Source organism: Rhincodon typus, chromosome 1 (assembly GCF_021869965.1).
Source record: "Rhincodon typus isolate 14 chromosome 1, sRhiTyp1.1, whole genome shotgun sequence".
NCBI lineage: Eukaryota > Metazoa > Chordata > Chondrichthyes > Orectolobiformes > Rhincodontidae > Rhincodon > Rhincodon typus.
The window spans coordinates 104,348,911-104,374,551 of NC_063332.1; the positions used below are offsets into that span (position 1 = coordinate 104,348,911).

A 25,641-nucleotide genomic window follows, 5' to 3' on the forward strand; every position below is an offset into this window, starting at 1 on the left:
TGAAAAACGAGGACATCTGGGATGTCCGGGAGTGGAATGTCTCATCTCGGGAGCAGATGCGGCGGAGGCGAAGGAATTGGGAATAGGGGATAGCATTTTTGCAGGAAGTTGGGTGGGAGGAGGTGTACTCTAGGTAGCTGTGGGAGTTGGTGGGCTTGAAATGGATATCGGTTTCCAGGTGGTTGCCAGAGATGGAAATAGAGAGGTCCAGGAAGGAGAGAGAGGTATCGGAGATGCTCCAGGTGAACTTAAGGTTGGGGTGGAAGGTGTTAGTGAAGTGGATGAACTGTTCGAGCTCCTTGTGGGAGCACAAGGCGGCGCCGATACAGTCATCGATGTAACGGAGGAAGAGGTGGGGTTTAGGGTCAGTGTAGCTAGTTGCCTTTTATCTGAGAGAAGGAGGATTGACAGATCTGGAAACCTTTGCTGTTCTTCTTCAAAAAGTACTATTGGACCTTTCGAAACCACTTGAGGATGGAATCTAGGGTAAGGATTTTGAGTTCCCCACCCCTTCCAGGGCCAGGAACGGAGATGAGCACAAGCTAAAAGTCACTGCGCAGTACCTTGTCCACCTCCACCCTGCCTTGACCTGGCCAATTTTGGTAAGGCTGGATGAGGTGGTGAGGTGGGTCACGTGGCAGGGAGCTGCCGTGGTTAATTCAGAGCCGATCGAGGTCGATTCAAAGAGGCTGCCTGGGATTTTCCAGTTGGCGTCTGAAGCGGTGGGGGTGGGATGGCAGGGGTTGGTGCTTGGAGATGATCTCCCAGCTTCAGGCCTGGTGGCTAACAGGCCAGGCAGGTCATCCATGAGTGCTTGGGTGCTGGGACAGCCAGAGGTCTCCCACTAGAAGGTACTGACTCCCCTACTCCCCCAAGTTGCTGCATGTTCCATTTCTTACAATGTGAGGAAGTTGGAGAGAGGACAAGTCCTCTGTCCTATGTATCCTCCATTAGAACCTGCTGCTTCTTTCAAGGAAAGGCCACTCCAGCTTCAAAACCTTGCCTGCCATCCTTAATTGGATAGCAAGTTTAGTCTCCTGCCAAATTACAGTGACACAACCAGCAAGGTGACCAGATTTTCACCCAGTCCCAGAATTCTCACAGTGCAGGATGACCCCATTCAGCCTGTCATGCCTACATGGGCTCTATTACCTAATGCCAATCTGCTGCCTTCTCCCCATATCCCAGCAAACCAAAGCAGCATCCAAAATGCTCTGGAATGCTTCAGTTGAAGCTGTCCCCATTAGATTTACAGGCAGAGCATTCCTTACCCTAAGTACTCACCATGTAAAAAAGCTTTTTTCTCAAATTACCCTTTCCTCATTTGCACATCAATTTAAATTATGTCCTCTAGTATGTTTTTCTTCTTTTATGGGTGGGAAGAGCTTCTGTCTACCTACTCTCTCCATCCCTCTCATGATTTTGAAATCCTCCATCAAATTTTCTCTCAGTCTCTTTCTCTCCAAGGAAGCAGTCCAACTTCTTCAATTCATTCTCATAACTGAAATTTCTCATTTCTGGAACAATTCTTGCAAATAATTGTATAAAAAAATGATTTTCAAACATCAAAACCAGGTTATATTGAAAACTTAAGGGAAGGCGGGCTTCCTCGATGATTGACATCTTGGGCAACCAATGACAGGAGCCCTGGAGTTGAAGGTGGGAGGTTATGACTTCTCTATGGAAGACAAAGATACCAACACTTGACCTTGGTTTGTTGAGAAGGCACCAGAAGCAATGGAGTTGTCAATACCAAAAATGTAGTGGCAACTTCCCTGGAGTGTTCAAGGGAGTGGTGAGGGAGGGATGCAGGTCTGCTGTATATAATGTGTTGCATGTTTCCAGGAAGAAGGATGACGTTTCACATAGATTTTGTCTCCCAGAGGTCCAGTTTATGTCTAACAAATATGAAAATGTGGAAACTGGAACATTTGAACTATAGGTTGGAAATTGTCAGAGACTGGGACATTTAACGAAGACCAGACTATCTCAGTAAAAATGGAATGTTTGGTCACCCCATGCACCAATGGATGATTACTTCCCTGGGGGATTGTTCAAGACCCAGATACAATCCTAGATCTGGATCTTCTACTAATCCACTAGCACGCCTGGCATTAGGCCTATTGAGGTCCTCAAATGCAAAATAATGGCCGTTTATGGACCTTAATGCACTTCAATTACATAATATGCTACACAATGAAACATGGGAGAATGTGGAAAAGCTGTTTTTTCAGAAAATTAGTGAAAATGTAGTCTCTTAGGGGGGTACTGTCCCTAAGATTGTATACTGCGTTGAGCTCCCTCATTCTGGCATCGAGACCCAACCCCTATGGGTGCAAAGGCCTGATTTATCTGTGTCCAGTGTCCATGACAGTGCTACAGGAGCCTCCCAGTATTCTCAGCAGCAAAGACTGCTCTCCCTGGCACTGTCAGTCCATCAGGTTGGTCAGCAATTTCATTCCACTGACAGGAACGGGGCACTGGGGAGGTGGGGGGGGTGCAAACTCCAACGCAGTGTTCTCTCTGAGGGGCAGCCTTTTCATTTAGAGCCAGCCAGTCTGCCATCAACATTTCTTCCACGGGTTGTGATGGGATTGAGCAACCACCAACCCTCCCCATCTCCCTTCAAATCCCCTTTGGACAATCCACAGCCTCTGATTTCTGTTCCTCATCCCAGATGGGAAAATGCTGCCCTCGGTTCAGTTTAACATATCATCCAAGAGATGGCAGCACTGACAATGGCTGCACTTCCACAGACGTGCGTGAAGGGGTCAGTCCACAACAGGTTTCTATGCTCAGTTTGTGGAGTGAAACATTGAACATTGAACTGTCTGATCCAGTAACTAAAGTGTTGGCAAATGAGCCACACATTTAAGACTGATCATTTTTGTAATGATAAAGTACCGTCAGCTGCGGCAATGAATTTTGTGAAGAGACAAAATACAAATAAGCTCTTAAGGGTGAGGATTATTTTCATCGGAGGTTAAATTCATGTCTCCACCCAAAGCAGAATAAGGTAATAAGCAATAAGGGAGGAGCAACAAATATTACATTGCCAGTGACATCCATATCCCATGAAAGAATTCAATTTTAAAAAATTTTTTAAAAAATTTTTCAAATTTATTGCTATAGCTGGTCCAGTTCTGTTTGTAGGCAATGGCAACCTCCAGGCTGTTGATAGTGAGGATCCACCAGTGGTAATGGCATTGAATGTAAAGGGGCAATGGTTAGGTTCTTCTTGTTGGACATGGTCATCGCCTGGCACTTGTGTGGCATGAATGTCAAATGCCACTTCACAGCCAAAGCCTGGTGTTGTCAAAGCATTATTGTATGTGGACATGGACTACTTTAGTATCTGAAGAGTTGCAAATGTTGCTAAACATTGTGTGATCAGCAGTGAACATCTCCACTTCTAACCTTATGATGGAAGGAAGGTCATCGATGAAACTTCTGAAGCTGATTGGGACAGGACACTACCCTAAGGAATTCCTTCAGTGATGACCTGGAACTGAAATGACTGGCCTCCAAAACCCAGAACGGTCTTTCTTTAAGCTACGTATGACACCAATCTCCAGTGAATTTTCCCCTTGATTCCCACTGAATTCAGTTCAGCTAGGGCTCACTGCACAATTGATCAAATGTTGTCTTGATATCAAGGATAGGTGCTCTCACCAGTTTAAGATTTACCTCTTAAAGCTACATGTAGCAAAGTACAATGACATATATCTAAATCACAACATGTGGAGTTGTTGGACATTGAATTCTGCCAACTCAGAGAACATTCTGTGTTGTTGCCATCTTCAGTATTTCTTCCGAGTGGTGTTCGACATGGAGAAGTACTGACACGTCTGCTGAGGGTGTGCAGTAGGTTGCAATCAACAGGAAATTTCCCTACCTATGTTTGATGCCATGGGACTTCATGAGGTTTAAAGTCAATGTTGAGAACTGCCAGGAGTGGAGCGTCAGAGGCTGAGGGGTGACCTCATAGAGGTTTATAAAATCATGAGGGGTAATGATAGGGTGAATAGACAAGGTCTTTTCTCCAGGGTAGGCGAGTCCAAATCTAGAGGGCATTGGTTTTAAGGTGAGAGGTGAAAGATTAAAAAAAGGACTTGAGGGGTAACCTTTTCATGTAGAAAATGATGTGTGTATGAAACAAGCTGCCAGATGAAGTGGTGGAGGCAGGTACAATTAGAACATTTAAAAGGCATCTGAATGGGTACATGAGTAGGAAGGGTTTAGAGATATGGGCCAAATGCCGGCAAAGGGGACTGGGTAAAATTGGGGTGTCTGGTCAGTGTGGACAAGTTGGACCAAAGGGTCTGTTCTTGAATTGTATGACTCAATGACAACTTTGTCCTAACTGTATTCCACTGCAGTGCCACCTTTGGCAGTTCTGTTCTGTTGGTTTGACAGGAAGCACCGAGATGTAGTAATGGTGTGTCTGGTACTAGTGTGCAAGTTACTATTCTGTGACTTTCACTGTCTCACTCTGTTGCCTGGCTAGTCTGTGGGACAGCTCTCCTATTTTTGGCACAAACCCCCTGAGGGTAGTAACAAGAACTGTGCAGGGGCTCAGTGCTTGGGTCATTGCTGAGTGATCTGTCGATTTTATTCCTTTTGCTCTCTTCTGTAGTCGGTCAGCACAACAAAGCAGCTTGCCATTTCGCAAGGCAGTTAAGAGTCAACCACATATTGTGGGTCTGAAGTCACATGTAGGTCAGGCCAGGTAAAGACAGCAGATTTCCATCTCCAAAGGACATCCGAAAGTAACAACTCATTTTAACTTTTCAGAAGTCAATTTAAAATGAACAAAGATCATAGAATCCCTAGTGTGGAAACAGGCCCTTTGGCCCAACAAGTCCACACCAAACCTCAGAGCATCCCACCCAGACTTGTCCCCCAGTAACCCACCTAATCTACACATCCCTGAACAAAGAGGGTGAGCACCATCTGATTGGTTAGTTTGATGGCCTTCAGTTTAGCCTTCCAGCCAATTGGATTGATGCTGACAGCCTCCTGTCTTGCTTTCTAAATTTAACTGGTTGCTAGTGACCATTTCCAACATTTTGTGGGGGGGAGGGGTGGTGTGTGCAAAATGTTCATTTTTCGTGTGAAACACTGACAAATTGTGACATTGTTTGAAATGCTGTCTACCAGTATTGATAATATTGACATTTGACGTGAAAAGGTCAAAGGCTATTCATTCCACAAAGGCAGTTAGGATGGGAGGACACTCAGATTCCACAAATGGATAAAACAAAATGAAAAAGGGTGATTGTCAAATTGCCTGGTTTAGTCAACAAAGCTTTTCAATGAAAATAAGTTATTGTTTAATACACTTTCATAAATAAAGTTGTTCTTTATTTCACTGTGCTGCAAATTTAATTATATATCTCGAAAAACCATTACCTAATAAAGAAGACTAGCAAATTTACAGTGGAACTGAAGAGGAAGCCAGTGCTTGAATATTCCATCTCCCCTCAACCTCGCTTTAAGTTGAAGCCTTTTTATTACCACAGGAGTGTTTCTTGGTATTTTATTGTTGAACTTGTTAGCCAACATATTCTTATCTTCAATGCTTCAAATATATTCCTCCAGGACATTTCAAGCTTTGTACCTTTACTCACACTGCACTTTATAACCCTTGGACTCCAAAACTCGTGGAGGTCAGCACCACTATTCATCTTAACCAGAAGGGGAAGAACCTCATCATGAGGACCAGGATGATACATTAGTCTGAAAGCCATTTCAGTTCTGCTTGTCCTAATCGGCTGCAAGATAGCAGATTGGCCCAATACTACTCGACTATGGGAAGCTCAGGCCCAAGGAGAAAAAAGAATCAACATAAAAAGTCTTCAGCATAGGAAGCAAGGACTTTCTGAACATCTCTGCATGCCAGTGAGCTCTGATACATGAACCCCTCATGCAGGTTGTAGTGTATTGCTACCCCAGGATTTAAAGGAGATGGGGAAGAATCCTTGGAAAATTGGGTTCTATCCCAGATTGCTGTCACCCAGCCTCCAGAAAGCGAGCTTTCTAGCTGTCTGGTTATTGATGTTCGAAAATGTAAACAATGCTGCAATAATAAAAATAAGCAAGACTAGAGTCATAGAGTCGTACAGCATGGAACCAGACCCTCCGTCCATGATGACCAGATATTTTACATTAATCTAGTCCCATTTGCCACCATTTAGCTCATATTCCACTAAGACCTTCTTATTCATGTACCCATCCAGATGCCTTTTAAATGTTGTAATTGTATCAGCCTCTACCACTTCCTCTGGCAGCTCATTTCATACTCACACCACCCTCTGCATGAAAAAGTTTCCCCTTAGCTCCCTTGTAAATCTTTCCCCTCTCACCATAAACCTATTCCCTCTAGTTTTGGACTCCCCCCTACCCTGGGAAAAAGACTTTGACTAATCACCTTATCCGTGCTCCTCATGATTTTCATCATAGATAATAGAATCCCTACAATGTGGAAACAGGCCCTTTGGCCCAACAAGTCCACACCAAACCTCAGAGCATCCCACCCAGTCCTGTCCCCCAGTAACCCACCTAATCTACACATCCCCGAACACTACGGACAATTTAGCATGGCCAATCCACCTAACCTGCACATCTTTGGGCTGTGGGAGGAAACTGGAGCACCCAGAGCAAACCCTCGCAGACACGGAGAGAATATGCAAACTCCATACAGACAGTCGCCTGAAGCTGGAATCGAACCTGGGTCCCTAGTGCTGTGAGGCAGCAGTGCTAATCACTAAGCCACAAGATGCTTATAAACCTCTATAAGGTCGCCCCTCAGTCTCCAACACTCCAGGAAAAATAGCCCCCAACCTCTTCAGCCTCTCCCTTTAGCTCAAACCCTCTAACCCTGGCAACATCCTTGTAAATTTTTCTGAACCGTTTCAAGTTTCACAATTACTTTTGTTCAACTATAACTAGTCTTGTTGTAGTCTTGCTGAATAACATTTCAAAACAAACCTATTAATTATTTCAACTTGATTCAAATTTAGCAAATTCAACTGGGTCAGCTTCACAGCAGTAAACCTATCAGCCTTTTCCAGTCACTGATTACAGTTTGTAGATTTTCCCCATCCATTTCCCCGAATACACTTACAGAAGGTCTTTTGCTCTGTGTGATGTTGCTAGGAGATAGTACCGTGCAAATGACAAATCCGACTACAATGCTGACCTGTGCAAGTATTCTAGGGCATTGAGCTGAAATGATATCATAAAGCCATCGATACTTCAGCCTCGAAGAAGTTGGTTACCAAACTAGTTCACAATGAATTGTTTGGTGACACAGTTGTGTGCTCCAGATTTACTTGTGCCATCAACAATTATTGTTGGTCCCTGTATTTTAAAAAAACCTTTCAGAGTGGAAGAAGCCCCAACTAACTACTTACATTGTAAAATCAGTTTGAATTTTCATGTCACCTTGGTTCAGGTGGCAGCTAGACAGCAATTGCTAGTGTCAGATGGAACAGCAAAACAGATTAGCTCAAATTAGGACGGTTGGCATTTCATTGTGCTGGTCATAAAAAGTGAGTTTAATATTTCTCCAATCCTTAGATATAAAATACCAACAAATCTCCACTAGCAACTGGTTACTTGCTGCTGTCCAGGAAATTATGGATGGAAGATCAGAAGTGAAAGGAGCGTGTGACAAAAATCAAAACAAGAAAATATTTTCCTGATAGGATTGTACTTTTGCAACATTATGACTCCTACAGGATAAATGTTCCAACCTCAAAAATGCATTGTGTGCGTGCCTTATCTTTATAAAATGTCTCTGTTTCCATTACAGCAGAAAACTAATAATATAAGATTTCATATAATCAAAATTTCATGATAGTTTGAGAAACCCACTCGATATTTTGTGGGAAAGATCTCCAACATGATCTATCACTCTGAATTGCAATGTGGGCATTTGAAAATCTCCAAAGTTAATAGAGTGCCTCCAGTGTCATGTTCAGATCAGACATATGATTTTTGTGAGCTAAGTTAGACTGAAGACTCTAAACTGGCATGTAATTACCCCTAGTCCACAAAGGGCCATAGACATTGTTAGAGAGAGGCAAATGTTTATACATCTTGAGGCATGTCACTCCACCACATCAAGCGTGATCAAGAGAAGGAGGTAGGAACAATCACAGCTGATTATGTGGATTAAACCAACACTGGTAGCAGCATTCTGCACCACACTTTAGCCATCTATCCATTCAGCTGAGCTAGCCAATTCAAACAATTACTCAAACATTTGGCCCACTTATTTATCTCATAATTTCATGTTGTTCAGGATAACGTTTCAAAGCTTTTGAAAGGAGTTTCTAGTTGTTCGATTTATCTCATGGAAAATCAAATATTATAAGTAAAGGTGATAAGCAACTTCGTTGTATCAATAAATATTGAAGTAAATGAACAGTCATTGTCACCTTGGCATTTCCTTTGGGTGTTGCAATGCATGTGAGGCACAGCGCCATCTCTTGACAGGTAGCTGTCAATGGCTAGCATGGTTGAGGCCTAGTTAATTTGAAATGCAACAAGAACAATTTTTCTTTCAGGCCTTGTATTTAGGAACGGGATATTACTGTTCCCTGGCATAACTAACTTTTAAGTTTTCGCCCACCTGTCCTCCCCTATATTCCAATCCACACCGTCCCACATGCTGTGTCATCAGACATCCACTAATTGTACTTTAAAGCAACCATTATATTACGGTTAAAGTAAACAGACATTATATTATGGCTAAGGTAACCAGACACACCAATTTTATGAGGACAGTTTGAGTTTTTCAATAAATATTTGCGTGTCCCTTTTTTTTTTCATGCCGAGGTTTCCATCTCTGCTGTTGAGTAGGACCGAAGGGTTTATTTCCATGGTGTATGACCCTATGATTCTACAAGATTTAAAAGACACCTGGACAGGTACATGAATAGGAAAGTTTTAGACGGATATGGGCCAAATGCAGGCAGGTGGGATTAGTTTAGTTTGGGAAACTTGGCTGGCATGGACGAGTTGGACGGAAGTTGAAACATCTGTTTCCATGCTGTATGACTTTGAGTCTATCTCCTCCCACCGTTTCATGCATTCCATTTTCATATATCCATTGATAACATACAATGGAAGAATTGAATGATGTGATTCTGGCTCCAACACAGTGCTTGATCTGATGCAGCAATGCTAATATTATCCCTTGTGACATACAAAATTGGGCAAGAAATCATGGCATTGAAGAGTCAACAGACATCTATTACAGATAACTGTTATGGACAAAAAATACATTCACAAGCACCTAAGTGTCTGGGTTAGCATTAAACTATTAGTTACAATACACCAGCATGCTTTCAGTAGCATGTTATGCTTCAAGTAATCCCTGGGGGTAAGATGGAGTCTGAGATATTTATATCTTCAGGGCACATGCTTTGATACGGTGATCATATCATGAGCACATCTGTTGTGTTCTGATGTACTGACTTTGAGACATAAAACAACATTGAACATCAATTTCTCTTAAGACTAGATTCCTGTTAAATTTTAAATTATTAAAAGGGCTGGACTGATATCTGGATATTGACCCATCATCAGACCTGTAATATAAGTCTTTGGTCAATGGGTCAAGTGAGGGAGCTTCCTTCAATTAGAGGTGCTGGTGCTAATTGGTGCGTTCAAGTTGTGGCACTTCCAAAGCCAGGAGATAGCAAGGACTGCAGATTCTGGAAGTCAGAGTCATTAAAAGGTAGAGGTAGAGGAGCACAACAGGTTCATCAGAAGGGTCCTGAACCAAAACGTCAACTTTCCTGCTCCCCTGATGATATCTAACCTGCTCTGCTCCTCCAGCTCCACATTTTATTGACTCCGACTTCCAAAGCCTGGGTGGGTTATTGACAGTGTGCTGCTGCTAGTTGCATGCAGACAGACAGAAACGTTTTCAAACATATACACAGCAGCACAAAGAGCTGGGACCAGAAGAAGGAGAAAGAGAACAGGAGACTGCTCCTCAAAAGGAAATCTTTAGCACCTTCCAGCAGCAGCCAACAAGTGAGTGAGAGCCAGGTAGGCAATAGCTGCAGCAAGGGCCAGGGTAAAACTACAACATCCTTCACTGATACCCCTCCAAATCCCTTGGCAGCAAACTCTGCCTTCCCCTTGCTTCAACTGCAGTATAAACACCAATCTCCTAATATAACTACACTCTAACATTATAATAATGACAATGAAGAAGAAAAATAATGCGAGCAGAAATAATATAAGTTTGGTCACAAGCTTTTCATTATTTTGATTATTACATGACAACTAATGCCAATTAAGATGACACTGCCCATACACCAAAACTTGGGCATTGGTTATCCAATATGGCAATCATCAGAGCCCCATTTTCCTACAGATTTTTAACATTGTTACAACCAGGTTAGGAGGGGGTGGACTGATTTCTTTCATTGTCCCAGTCCTACAGTGGTCACAGCAAAGTTTACATTTAAAAGGGAAGTGGATGTTGCTAATTGTATGCATATATAAGACAATATACAGCTCAGCATCAGAAACAAGACAGCTAAGTTACTTAACAAATAAAGAATTTGTTTTATTGCAGAAGACCTACTCATTGAGCAAAGGCTCTTATGACGGACATAGTGATTGGACAAATTTCTAGATGTCAGTCCAGCCCTTTTAATAACTTACGATTTATTAAGAATCTAGTCTTAAAGCAAAGATGTAAAAATTATTAACAAAACGTTTAAAATGTGAAAATATGTTCAACTATCCTTCTTGAAAAATAATACATATGTACAACCCTCTCCAAGCATGACAATATTGTAAAACTCTTCAGAAAACTATCTTTAAAAAATGCGGCAAAATTAAAGTCAGAAAACTAAAATATTCAAAGATTGTCCAAATGCTGTTATGCAACTAGAGTTACTTTCCACACAAGCTACTGATACTATGGTTTCTCCCTGGATCTGTTATAACTGGGTGCATTCTCTTTTTCTGATGCAATGGGTATAGATTCTGACTTCTCCTTTAAGAACTTGTGCTGATGAGATCTTCCATTAGGCTTCCAACTTATAAACTTCAAGAAAGTTTCAGAGGAAGAGAGGATAAAGCTGTTGCCCTATTGGGTAATTTCTCTCTGAGCATTTGTATTCAAATACAATACATTCAAACTCATAAACTAGGTCATTTGACCTCTTTCTGACAAAATTACAGACTCAGTAAGTTCATTTAAGCAGCGCATATTCTTTGCAAATACAACATATTTTTGCTGTAGCCAGTTTTGCTATGTTTTGAAAAAAGTGTTCTTTTCAAAAAGTTCAAGACATATCAATGTCCAGCCAATGATATTATAAAGTAACAATTGAGCTTTGAAAATCTAATCATCCTAGCTAATGTGGGCAGAGATAGGTCAGACCTTTTTGCTTTAATGCCAATACAAGCACTAAGTAACATGTTTGATGTGGTTAATAGTTTACAGGAAATCAATGCTGAAATGTGATGCTAATAACTGATGTGAACCCTACTGTTTCCCTGGAATTTCACTAGTTACCCACAAGGTTCTAGGTCCTTGCTTTCTCACATTGCTTGTTCTCTGAGCATAGTCTCTATTAACTATCTCTCACTCTCATGAATCACATTTTCTTGCTATATTCCTCAGCTTATTACATTTTCTGATATTTATTGGATCTCAAAGCAAGTGCTACAAATGTGTAATTAGACCATTGTCATTTTCCCATTTTCATTAAAGCCTCTGGATGCAATTTTCCCCTTCCTGGAGGTGGCAAGGTGGTGAGAAGAGGAAATAATAATGTGAGTTCTCCCTGGAGAGAAACCCACCTCTTTCTCATCCCCCACATTCTGGGCGAGAAGTTCCAGGTGCAACTTTCTCGACCTATTAACAATGAAGACCCTAAAGCGACCAAGTAACGGCCATTGAAAGGCCTCAATATATCATACCACCAATCTCCTGCCTCCCTGGCATACAGAAGAAGTGACTGGTTTACCACAGGGAAATCAGAGCTACAATTGTCTCAATCTGTAGGCAATCTATGGTATAGATGGGGCAAAGCAAGCAGCTTCTGTCCTTGCTTCCAACCCCATGACCGACTTGTCACCACAAACCCACTCTGCAAGAAACCCAGTCTTGCCATTGAACACCTGGGGCAGGTGATACAATGAGTTTTCTGGGCAGTGGAGGTGGCATTTTAGTTGCCACCAGATCCGCTCACTTTAAAACAAAATGGGAAATTCCTGCCCTCTTTCTCCATTTAAAAATCATTCAACGTATATACATTGAAACTTGACCTCAAGTTTTACCTCAAATAATATTGAAAACGGCTGAACAGGGAATTCAAATTCAACTCTAAATGTCACATTCTGCAGGCAAAATCTTAAATTTTGTATCTAGGCTTTTTGGGAGAAGCTAAAGCCTTTAAGTAACAAACTTTTACTCAGGCCTGTAAACTGCTCAAAATATAATTGAATGGATAAATATAACCAAAGGATAGTGAAATTTTTATTTGAGTAATTAAAAATTTTACTCATCTTCAAAAAAAACCACCTAGTGCCTAGATTGTACATTTACCCATAGTTGATTTCCATTATAAATCATATAGAAAAACATAGAATCCTCCCTTATCTTTGATGGTATTGCATTGCCCTTAATGGTTTTAAGGAAATACATTTTGTATCATCACTGGTTCCATCAAAAATTTCGAAACGTATCATTATACAAAGTTAGTTTTTATGGACTCCATCCAATCTCTGTTATACATCTGCTGAAATATTGAGTGGAACTGCAATTAATTTTTTTCAAGTTCTTATCTTACAGCACACATCTTGCAATTACCATATAATCACAACACATCAGCTGATCTCTGAAACTTCAAAATGTACTTCCAGCAGCAGAACTCAATGTATACACTGAGTATAAAAGGTATTGATGCAGGTACTGGCCATTATGAAATGGTGAAAAAACATGCCAGTAATTCAAATTAAATCAACATATTTTATTAAATGAATTAATTCTACAAGTTTACCTTTAAGCAATATCAAAGCATTTTTTGCCATTTTACATTAATGAATTGGATGAGAATATAGAAGGTGTGGTTAGTAAGTTTGCAGATGACACCAAAACTGGTGGTATAGCAGACAGTGCAGAAGGTTATTTAAGATTACAAAAAGATCTTGATCAAGTGGGTCAATGGACTGAGGAGTGGCAGATGGAGTTTAATTTAGGACAGGACATATAAAATTAATGATAGGACCCTGGGCAGTCATTGAGTCACAGAGATGTACAACACAGAAACAGATGCTTTGGTCCAAATTGTCCATGCCAACCAGATATCCTAAATAAATCTAGTCCCATTTGCCAGCATTTGATCCATTTCCCTCTAAACCCCCACTATTCACATACCCATCCAGGTGCCTTTTAAATGTTGTAATTGTACCAGCCTCCACCACTTCCTCTGGCAGCTCATTCCATACACGCACCATTCTCTGTGTGAAAAAGTTGTTCCTTAGGGCCCTTTTAAATTATTCCCCTCTCACCTTAAACCTATGTCCTCTAGTTTTGGATACTTCCACCCCGGGGAAAAGACTCTGTCGATTCACCCTATCCACGCCCCTCATGATTTTATAAACTTTTATAAGGTCACCCCTCAGCTTCTGACGCTCCAAGGAAAAAAACCCCAGCGTATTCAGCCTCTCCCTAATGTTCAAACCCTCCAACCCTGGCAACATCTTTGTAAATCTTTTCTGAACCTTTCACATTTCAAAACATCCTTCCTATAGCAGATTTGAAACCAGATTTGAACATAGTATTCCAAAAGTAACCTAACCAATGAGCTGTAGAGCCAAAACATGACCTCCCAACTCCTATAGTCAATGTACTGACCAATAAAGACAAGTATATCAAATGCCTTCCTTCCTATCCTACTCCACTTTCAAGGAATTCCACTTTCCCACTTTCAAGGAGCTATGGACCTGCACTCCAAGGTCTCCTTGTTCAGCAGCACTCCCCAGGACCTTACCATTAAGTGTATAGGTCCTGCCCTGATTTGCCTTTCCAAAATGCAGTGCCTCACATTTGTCTAAATTAAACTCCATCTGACACTCCTTGGCCCATTGGCCCATCTGATTATGATCCTGTTGTGGTCTGAGGTATCTTTCTTTGCTGTCCACTACATCTCCAATTTTGGTGTTATCTGCAAACTTACTAACCATACCTCTGAGGTAGTAAGAACTGCCGATGCTGGAGTCAGAAATAACACCATGTGGAGCTAGAGGAACACAGCAGGCCAAGCAGCAGAGGAGCAGAAAAGCTGACGTTTAGGGTCGGGACCCTTCCTCAGAAAAAAATGGCCCCAAGCCAAAACGTCAGCTTTCCTGCTCCGCTGATGCTGCCTGACCTGCTGTGATCCTCCAGTTCCACACTGTGTTAACCATACCTCCTCTGTTCACTTTCAAATCATTTAAATAAATGACGAATAGCAGTGGACCCAGCACTGATCCTTGCGGCACACCATTGGTCACAGTCCTCTAGTGTGCAAAGCAATCCTCCACCACTACCCTCTATCTTCTATCTTCAAGCCAGTTCTGTATCCAAATAACTTGTTCTCTCTGTATTCCATGTGATCTAACCTTGCTAATCACTCTATCATGAGGAACCTTGTCAAATGCCTTACTGAAGTCCATATAGGTTGCATCCACCATTCTGCCCTCATCAATCCTCTTCGTTACTTCTTCAAAAAACTCAAAACTCCTAGAAACCTGGTACTCCACTAAGAAAGCCATCAATAAACGCATAGAGCTAGACCCCATATATACTCCATTGCGAAGGAAAACCGGAAGTGAGGTAGTCCGGCTCAACAGACACCAGAGTTTAAATAACAGGCAGGAAAACACAACAGCGCTTCATTGGAGGCTGCACTGATGATGTTACCCGGCAGGGTAATGAAACGTCTGTGGAACAACGAAGCAGCTCAGTGAGCCAACCAACCACAACATCCACAACCTGAGCTATAAATCTACTCTAAAACCCTAGAAACTCAATTAAGTTAGTGAGATATGATTTCCCATATCCCTTGCTTTTCTAAATACATGTAAATCCAGTCCCTCAGGATTTCCCCCAACCACTTGTCCACCACTGATGTCAGGCTCACCAGTCTATAATTCCCTGGCTTTTCCTTACCACCTTTCTTAAATAGTGGCACCATGTTAGCCAACCTCCCGTCTTCTGACTCCTCACCTGTGGTTATCAATGATACAAATATCTCAGCAAGGGGCCCAGCAATCACTTCCCTAGCTTTCCACAGCGTTCTAGGGTACACCTGATCAGGTCACTGGGATTTATTCATCTTTATGTGTTTTAAGCCATCCAGTACCTCCTGCTCTGCAATGTGGATATTTTTCAAAATGTTGCTATTTATTTCCCCATGTATCTTCCATATTTTACTCCACAGTAAACACTGATGCAAAATTCTGGTTTAGTATCTCCCACATCTCCTGCGGTTCCACACATAGTGGCCTTGCTGATCTTTAAGGTGCCCTGTTCTATCCCTAGTTACTCTTTTGCCCTTAATATATTTGTAGAATCCCTTTGGATTCTCTTTAACCCTAACTGACGAAGCTATTTCATATCCCCTTTTTGCCCTCCTGATTTCCCTCTTAAGTATACTCCTACTGCCTTTATACTCTTCTAGGGATTCACTCGATCCCTGACATATGCTTCCTTCTTTTTCTTGACCAAAGCCTCAATTTCTCTAGTCATCCAGCATTCCCTACGCCTACCAGCCTTGCCCTTCACTCTAACAGGAACATACTGTCTCTGGTGTCTCATTTTCTAATTTTGAATGCTTCCCATTTTCCAGCTGTCCCTTTACCTGCGAACATCTACCACCCCCAATCAACTTTCAAATGTTCTTACCTTATACCATCAAAATTGGCCTTTTACCCCAATTTAGAACTTTAACTTTTAGATCCGGTCTATCTTTTTCCATCGCTATTTTAAAACTAATAGAATTATGGTCACTGGTCCCCACTGACACTTCGGTCACCTGCCCTGCCTTGCTTCCCAAGAGTAGGTAAAGTTTTCCTCTTTCTGTAGAAGGTACATCCACACACTGAATCTGAAAATTTTCTTGTACACACTTAACAAATTCCCTTCCATCCAAGCCCTTAACACTATGGCAGTCCCAGTCTATGTTTGGAAAGTTAAAATCCCCTATCATAACCATTCTCACAGATAACTGAGATCTCCTTACAAATTGTTTCTCAATTTCCCACTGACTACTGGGGAGTATATAGTACAATCCCAATAAAGTGATCATCCCTTATTTCTCAATTCCACCCAAATAATTTCCCTGGACATATTTCCAGGAATGTCCCCCCCTAAATACAGCCTTCAAGTTAGCCCTAATCAAAAATGCCACTCCCCCTCCTCTCTTGCCCGCCCCCCCCCCCACTTTCTATCTTTCCTATCCTTCCAATAGTACCTATACTCTGGAACATTAAGCTGCCAATCCTGTCCATCCCTGACCCACGTCTCTGTCATTGCAATGATATCCCAGTCCCATGTTCCTAACCATGCCCTGAGTTTGTCAGCCTTACCTGTTAGGCCTCTTGCATTGAAATAAATACACTTTATCAGTTCTACCTTTATTCTCTGCTTTGTTCCTGCCTTGCCCAGACTGATTGATTGACTTGCTCCTTTTCCCAACTGTACCAGTCTCAGACGGATCTCTTTCCTCACTATCTCCCTGGGTCCCACCCTCCCTCCCAGCTTTACTCGTTTAAATCCTCCCGAGCAGCTCGAGCAAATCTCCCCACCAGTATATTAGTTCCCTTCCAATTCTAGTACAAGCTGTCTTTCTTATACAAGTCACTTCTACCTCAGATGAGATTCCAATGATCCGAAAGAGTGAATCCTTCTCCCCTGCACCAGCTCCTCATCCACGCATTCATCTGCTCTATCATCCTATTCCTACTCTCACTAGCTCATGGTACTGGGAGTAATCCAGGTATTACTACCCTCGCGGGCTTCCTTTTTAAATTCCTGCCTAACTTCTTATATTCTCTCTCAGAATCTCATCCTTTCTGTTCCTATGTCGTTTCTTCCAATACGCACAACAACCTCCTGCTGGTCCCTCTCTCCTTTGAGAATATTCTGTACCGTCTCCGAGATATCCTTGATCCTGGCACCAGTGAGGCAACACACCATTCTGATGTCTCGCTGTCAGCCTCAGAAATGTCTGTCTGTGCTTCTGACTAGACAGACCCTTATCACAATTGATCGCTTGGAACCTGGCGTACCCCTCGTTACATTAGAGCCAGTCTCGATACCATAAACCTGGCTGTCAGTGCTACATTCCCCTGACAGTCCATCACCCCCTACATTTTCCAAAACAGCATACTTGTTTGAGATAGGGATAGTTACAGGAGACTCCTGCACTACCTGCCTCCCTCTCCTGCCTTTCCTGGACATCACCCATCTACCTGACTGTATCTTTGGTTTATCTCTCTCCCTGCAACTGCCATCCATCACAACCCCAGCTCCTGTAAATTCCTCATTGCCTCTAACTGCTGCTCCACCCAATCCTTGTGATCTGATAGGATTCGGAACCAAATACACTTCCTGCAGACATAATCATCAGTAACATGGAAACTTTCCCTAATCTCCCACATCCGACAGGAAGAGCACATCACTTTACTAAAGGCCATCATTGCACCTTAACAATCTACAGACCCAGAAAATAGCACAGTTTTACTGCTCTAAAAACACTGCTCCAGGCTAACTCAGAACAGGAAAGGGTCACCGGACTCTGTATCTTCCTACACAGATGCTGCCAGACCTGCTGAGCTTTTCCAGCAACTTTGTTTTTGTTCCTGATTTACAGCATCCGCAGTTCTTTCAATTTTTATAGGAGGTTGCGGATTGACCTTACTGAGGTTCATAAAATCAAAAGAGGCATAGCTAAGGTGAATGAGAAAGGTCTCTTCCCTAGGATGGGGGAGGTCAAAACTAGGGGGTTTATTTTTAAGGTGAGAGGAGAAAGATTTAGAAAGGACATGGGCGGCAATTATTTTACACAAAGAGTGGTTTGTGTGTGGAATGAGCTGCAAGAGAAAGTGGTGGATGCACGTACAGTTACAATGTTTAAAAGACATTTGGATAAGTTCATGAATAGGAAAGGTTTGGAGGGATATGGGCCAAGCACAGGCAGATGGGCCTAGTTTAATTTGGGAACATGGTCAGCATGGACTGATTGGACCAAATGGTTTTTTTCTATGCTGTATGACTCATTGTCTTTAGCATCCAATGCAAAGAGTTAATCAAATTTATTCCAAGTCATTTTGGCTGTGGACAAAAGAATGCAAGAAATAGGAGCACAAGCAGATGACAGAGGCACTGAACTCACCCCACAATTTTATATGACCATGGGTTTCAGCTCCACTTCCCATATCCCTTGACTCAGGGGAACAGAAACCAGTTTATCCCCGCCTTAAAAGTATTCAACGATGAAACATCCACAACACTATGGGGTAGAGAATTCCAAAGATTTACATCCCTTTGAGAGAAGTAATTTCTCTTCCTCTCACTCCCAAATAATTGGCCCTTTATCCTAATACTGTACTCACGTTTTAAATTCCCTGATTTGTTGATATAACTTCTCACCATCTCCCTTGTGAGGCTCCTTCGGGATCTGGTATGCCTTAATGAGATTGCCTCTCATCTTTCTAAACTCCAGAGAATATAGGCATCATTGTAAGAGCCTCACTCTAGATCAGATTAGAATCATAGAATCCCTACAGTGTGGAAACAGGCCCTTCGGCCCAACAAGTCCACACCGAACATCAGACCATCCCACCCAGAACCATTCCCCTGTAACCCACCTAATCTACACATCCCTGAATACTTTGGGACAATTTAGCACAGCCAATCCACCCTAACCTGCACATCTTTGGACTGTGGGAGGAAACCAGAGCACCCAGAGGAAACCCACGCAGACACGGGGAGAATGTGCAAACTCCACACAGACAGTCGCCAGAGGGTGGAATCGAACCCAGGTTGCTGGTGCTGTGAGGCAGCAGTACTAACCACTGAGCCACCGTGTCGCCCATTAGACATCTTCAGTTTCAAAATCATCCTTCACAACAAATCATCTTTCTCGCCATTAACGGAATTGGATATTCTGAATTCTTGAATGACAAGACGGTAATTCATGGATCTCATGATTGGATGATTAAATCACAAAAAAAATTACGTGGAGCTGGAGGAACACAGCAGAAATCGATTTCTGAAGAAGGGTCCCGACCCGAAACGTCAGTTTTCCTGCTCCTCTGATGCTGCCTGGCCTGCTGTGTTCCTCCAGCTCCACACTTTGTTATCTCAGACTCCAGCATCGGCAGTTCTTACTATCTCTATGTGGAACAACACTCTTTGTGAAGGTTATTTCTCCATCAGCAATTCATTTATGCCATTAAAGGCAAATGTGACTCGTGAATGACTTGTTGAGGCACATATTCATCCAAAGATTGAATTATAGACATTAGACAGCCTGATATATCTGCATATTGGGTGTTTTTTTTTCTTTGCAGGCACCTTGTGATTTAAAGGGGTACATGGGAGCTAAACAACGCCCACACCGATACACTGCATTCTCTGAGTAGGCCACTAGGACATCTATTCTGCATTTTTGATTCACGGCTTCACTTCCTGCTCATTCATCTGACTGTTGTCGCGAACATGGACATAACTCCTGTAGGGAACTTGATTTTTCAGTTTGTTTTACGTTCGAAAATTACATGTTAATAATTAATTAATTTTGCTCCGTCGGCCATGCAGGATAGTACCATTCTCATTTCCTATGGTTTTCACTGGAACGGTTTACAAAGCTTCACGCTCCACAGTTTAGATGCCGGGTACATTGAAATAATGGCCCATGTTGACACATCCATGTTGCTGATGCGTTATTATGGACACTCATGTTTTTTTTGGAAACTGGTAATTTTGGCATTGAAATCATTTGTTACTTTTTGAGCTATCTACGGCTTCTGCCAAAACACTGGAGTTCTTTGTTCCACAAAGTGGCTACACTAACCAGCTGGTGCTCTGAAATCTTTGTTAGACTCAATGTTTGACTCACTTCAGTATAAGTTTAGATTTTGCACTTCTGGTGACATTAGCATTCTGACAATGTTTGAGGGACCCATTCCAGTTCAAACAGGAATAACAGGAAAATGGACTATGTTTTAAGTGGTTTAAAAAAAAGCTTAAAAAATTGCAGCACGCTGCTGTGCAGAGGGACTTGGGTGTCCTTGTGCATGAATCGCTAAAAGTAGGATTGCAGGTGCAGCAGGTAATTAAAAAGGCAAATGGAATTTTGTCTGTCATTGCTAGAGGTATGGAGTTTAAAAACAGGGAGGCTATGCTGCAGCTGTATAGATTCCTGGTGAGGCCACACCTGGAGTACTGTGTGCAGTTTTGGTTTCCTTACTTGAGAAGAGATATACTAGCACTGGAGGGGGTGCAGAGGAGATTCACTCGGTTGATTCCAGAGTTGAGAATGTTGGATTATGAGGAGAGACTGAGTAGACTGGGATTATACTCATTGAAATTCAGAAGAATGAGGGGAGATCTTATAGAAACATATAAGATTATGAAGGGAATAGATAAGGTGGAGGCAGGGAGGTTGTTTCCGCTAGCAGGTGAAACTAGGACTAGAGGGCATCGCCTCAAAATAAAGGGAAGCAGGTGTAGGACTGAGGTCAGGAGGAACTTCTTCACCCAAAGGGTTGTGAATCTATGGAATTCCCTGCCCAGTGAAGCGGTTGAAGCTACCTCACTGAATGTTTTTAAGGCAAGGCTGGATAAATTTTTGAACAGTAAAGGAATTAAGGGTTACGGTGAGTGGGCAGGTAAGTGGAGCTGAGTCTCAAAAAGATCAGCGATGATCTTATTAAATGGCGGGGCAGGCTCGAGGGGCCAGATGGCCCACTCCTGCTCCTAGTTCTTATGTTCTTACGTTCACACTTCTCAAGATCAGTTTAATAGCTGGTCCCTGATCTCATGGCAAATTTGATCTGGGGCAGCTTCTTCAGGGTGTATTTCTGCAACTTTCATTCTTGCAATAGTTTTTTCACTAATACTGAATTACTCAATGCAACACAGTTATTGATGGATGAGCAAATGTTACAGCTTCTGGTTTGAAACTGGCTTTGTACTTCATTTTTGCCAGACAACTATTTTTGTTTGTTGTTCGCTGTACATGGTCTGCTCTGTTTGGGCATGTCTTAAATTCCCTCGTATTTTCTTGACAACGTGCTTGATCCCATGAGCCAGTATATAAAACAAGTAAATCTTGAATTGCTAGGTGAAATGTTGAGGCTAACCCTTAATGTAAATTTAGTATTTCTGAGCAGAAAAGGAGTGCCAACTCGTACACAGAGTATAGGCTTAAACATCATTTTTGATACTCTTTGGTTTCAGCTTTTAGAAAAAAATGAATTAAATCATAGCATCCAAAGCACCAGTAGGAATCATGAAATACAATGCAATTGAAACAAAATGTAACTTATTTGGTTGGCATGAAATGTCAGCTTTGGTCATGGATTTTTATTCAGCACTATGTTTTTTTTTATTTATTAGCCTTTTTGGGAATATGTTATGGCATTTTTGAGCCTTATTTATCAGCTTTTCCCGGTTTTAAAGCTTGTTATGTTAATAGCACCACATACAATAGATTAAATGGTTACTCAACTAGTTGTCATTTGTGGAAACTTACTTTGTCTGTAATAATTGCCATATTTTCTGTGCAGCAGCCATAACAACTTCAAAATAATTCACTGTTTGTGGAGAGCTTTGAGGGTTTGCTGAGAGATGTGACAGGTTTTGCAATGGTGCTCTTTGTCATTTCAGGCCAGCTACAGTGTGGATCCAGGCCCTGAAAAGTTATCTAATCTTCAGGGTCAGGTGAATGATGTAAAGGGCATCATGTCACAGAACATTGAAAAGGTTCTGGAAAGAGGAGAAAAGCTGGATGATCTAATCATTAAGACAGATGATCTCCAAGCATCTGTAAGTATCTCACTTTCCCAATTTAAATGGCGAATGGAAAAAATACATTCCTTCTGTATATTTAGCCTCAGAAACAGTTTCCTTAATAATATTTCATGTTTCTTTGCTGCATAAAGTCTCTGCTTAAGGTTATGAATATCGATCTGAAGGACTCCATATCTGTTACCTCATACAGCATCAGGTGTACCCATATCGGGTGTGCAGTTACATGCAGAGTAAGACTCTACCTAGGTTACCTCAGTGCTGCCTTTTAGCCCCAATCCATTTTCTACACCAGCACTCCAAGTGGCTTTTTTCTTAATTAAGCTACTATTTATATCTGTTTGCAAGTAGTATATTTGGGACAAATCCCTCCAAGGCAGCAATGGGAAGATTACATTTTTAGTGCTATATAGATAGTTTATGTATACTCATTGGAACTTAGAACAATGAGGGAAGAACTTATTGAAACATACAAGATTCTTAAGGGGCTTGACAGGGTTGATGTGGAAAGGTCAATTTTCCTTCTGGTAGAATCCAGGAGCAGAGGGCATAATCTTAGTGTAGGGAGTAACATGAGGAGGAAATTCCTCTAAGAGATTTTGGAATCTGTGGAATTCTTTACTGCAGAGGGCTATTGCATTGGGTCATTAAGAATATTCAAGGCTGAGAGATCTTTAATCAGTAAGGAATCAAGTGTTATGGGGAAAGGAAGGAAAGTGGAATTGAGGATTATCGGATCAGCCCTATCATTGAATGGCATAGCTGATTCAGTGGGCTGAATGGCCTACTTCTGCTCCAACATCTTATGGTCTTATGGATGGGCCCTCAGCTGGCTCTTTGTCTGCTGCAGTGATGACCAGTATGATTGCCTACCATTAGGGACATTGCCAAAGACAGTACTGTCAACAATTGCAATACTGTCACCTAAAAGAGACCTCTTTTAGCACAGACTTGTCAACAAACCAGAGAATCAACCCTCCACAACTGTCCTCTGTGACACCATCTGTGAACTACGTATTTTTATTAATTATTGAACACAGTGTCTTTCCTCCTTGGGCTCTAAGGGCCAACACACATTTTAATTGTGCATTTAGGTTACAACGAAATGTGTTTTCAACAGCTGATGGTAGGTTGAAGACACAATAATCAAAACAGAACAGAAACACGCTGTGGAACAGAGTAGATTTACTCTAGCCTTGAAGCTTAATCCAAATGAATGATTAAAAATTTGTATTGTGCAAAAACACCTCCTGTGCTGTTATCATAATTGCTTAATTAAAACTATTGAATTATTCACAATTTTTAGCAAATAGAACTTTGAATTAATTGGAGTAGGTGATTACTGACAATATTGAAAGACATAAATCATGCATTTTGTTAGAAAAGGGGAGTGTTCCTAATACACTTTCAAAATAATTTCTTCGCTACATTTGTATGTTCAACAAGGGAAGTGCAGTGCTGGATTGTGTTCAGTCTAAGAATCGTAACCCAATTAGTCCACAATGAAAATAGATAAAGATATGTAAATGCTTTGGTCTAAGAATTAATTAATTTCAGTGAAAGGAAAAGGGACCCCAGATTGGAAGCAAATGTTTGATAAAAGATTGGGCCAAGAGTGGAAGGTAATGAAATATGAATATGGCATTTGCCAGCATAAATGTAAAGATGCATGCATGACGTCTGATAATAAAATCCACTTTGAAAAAGTGAGACAGTGAGCAAGAGATAGATAGATAATCAGTAAAACATTCAACTGTTGTAGAGAAAAGGCAGGAAAGTGGAGTTGACGGTCACCAGATCAGCCATGATCTCACTGAATGTTGGAGCAAACATGATGGGTCTATTGAATGGTCCACTTCTGCTCATACATCTTATAGTCTTATGACCTCATTGTGTCCATCCATATTTCTCTGTGAACTTGAACTCCAAACCAAATTTAGCCTTGTTACTTCCTCCAAAATTGATTTGGACAATTCCCCAGGCATCCCTGGCAGCTTCTGATGTATATATAAATGAGGGGTATGATGTCAGCTTGAGGCTTCTGGGAAATTTGGGTTCTGAGATGTGAAACACATGGTGGAAGCAGCCTAAAAATACTGGCCATCACAGAAAAGGGGAGTCACAGTCATGTCTTTTTAAATTCATGGCGATTGAGCCAGGTCAGGCCAGTATGTTTCTCTTCTTCTTCAGAGCTTCCCTGTTTGACAATCCTCCAAGATTGTCCAGAAGTCTCTCAAAATATAATATCACTCTGTTGAACAATAGGTGATCGAAAATCACATGATGAAATAGTTTATGATCAGACACCCAGAAATACTTCCATTATGATTGCAAACCCTCAGTATTTTTACCAGCCAGAATCAGGCCAGCTGTCTGTCCATACACTGCATCTTCCAATGCTAGCTTGAGTGAGACAACCATCCTGCATTTATTCACACAGAAGAGGAATCTACATGTGGAAATACAAGGATGTTGGCAGTTGGTCCCAATTATTTAAACAAAGCTTTCACCTTAGCCCTGGGATCCTGACTCAGACAAGAATCTGCAGTCATGTCACCATCTTCATGCCGAGATTTGGATGTAAATGAAGTGAAACTCAAAATCACCAAACAGCAACCTGCTCGCTAACCAAGGCTGTATAGAAGATTCCTCATCTGATTTCTTAAGCCAAAGAGAACTGACTTGACCAAAGAGAAAACTAAGGGATTCATAATGTACGCCTCGGGTTCATGTTTTAAATGGCACAGTCTGAAAAAGACAAAGCAAGGCACATAAATCAGAAGGCTTCACAACCAAACCACAACATCAACCCATCCCTGTCATACGTACCAGGCTATGGCTGTGGGATTGTCCACAAACCCACAAATCAGCATTGAGTCAAGCGTCAACTTATGCCAGTTGCTGCTAAGATATCTGCAAGCAGTCTTTACCCATTGTGTAGTCATTGTCATTTGCAGGCAAGTCTTTCTACACTCATAACTTTAGGGGTAGCACAGTGGCTCAGTGGTTAGCACTGCTGCCCACAACACCAGGGACTCGAGGTTTGATTCTAGCCTTGGGCGACTGTCTGTGTGGAGATTGCACATTCTCCCTGTGTCTGCGTGGGTTTCCTCCAGGTGCTCCAGTTCTCTCCCACAGTCCAAAGATGTGCAGGTTAGGTGGATTGATGATGCTAAATCATCCATAGTGTCCAGGGATGTGTGGGTTAGCCATGGGAAATGCAGGGTCACAGGATTAGGGTCGGGTTGTGTCTAAGTGGAATGGTCTCTGGAGGGTCAGCATGGATTCGATGGGCTGAATGCCTGCTTCCACACTGTAGGGATTCTATGAACATCAGTAACAGTTTAGTATCTCATTTATCTCTTTTCTCTATTTACCTACCTTGGTTTCATAACCCTTAACACCCTTGCTTATCAAACATCTATCAACCTCAATTTTGAAATATTCCTTCATCCAGCCTTTATAACTTTCATAGGACAGAGTTCTGCATCACTTGCACCATGTACTGAGTAGCAGCAAGAGGTGGACATAATTGTCTAAAGCATATACTGCTGCATTTTCCAAAGTAAGGTGTCCATATA

At 41.8% G+C, this 25,641-nt stretch overlaps 1 protein-coding gene across 4 annotated transcripts in view; it reads left to right on the top strand.

Moving 5' to 3' along the window:
* si:ch73-234b20.5 (uncharacterized protein LOC449923 homolog) overlaps nucleotides 1-25,641 on the top strand; it is a 69,944-nt gene that overhangs the window by 32,592 nt on the left and 11,711 nt on the right. Inside the window, exons 1-3 of one of the 4 annotated variants that reach the window (XM_020510857.2) lie at nucleotides 12,851-12,937; nucleotides 19,600-19,762; nucleotides 21,920-22,078. In XM_020510857.2, the coding sequence (XP_020366446.1) occupies nucleotides 19,748-19,762; nucleotides 21,920-22,078 (174 nt within the window). In that variant the 5' untranslated portion in view covers nucleotides 12,851-12,937; nucleotides 19,600-19,747. Of the gene's footprint in view, nucleotides 1-12,850; nucleotides 12,938-19,599; nucleotides 20,006-21,919; nucleotides 22,079-25,641 lie in introns of those variants that run through there. The other 3 variants (XM_048597152.1, XM_048597147.1, XM_048597165.1) reach the window with 3 other exon arrangements.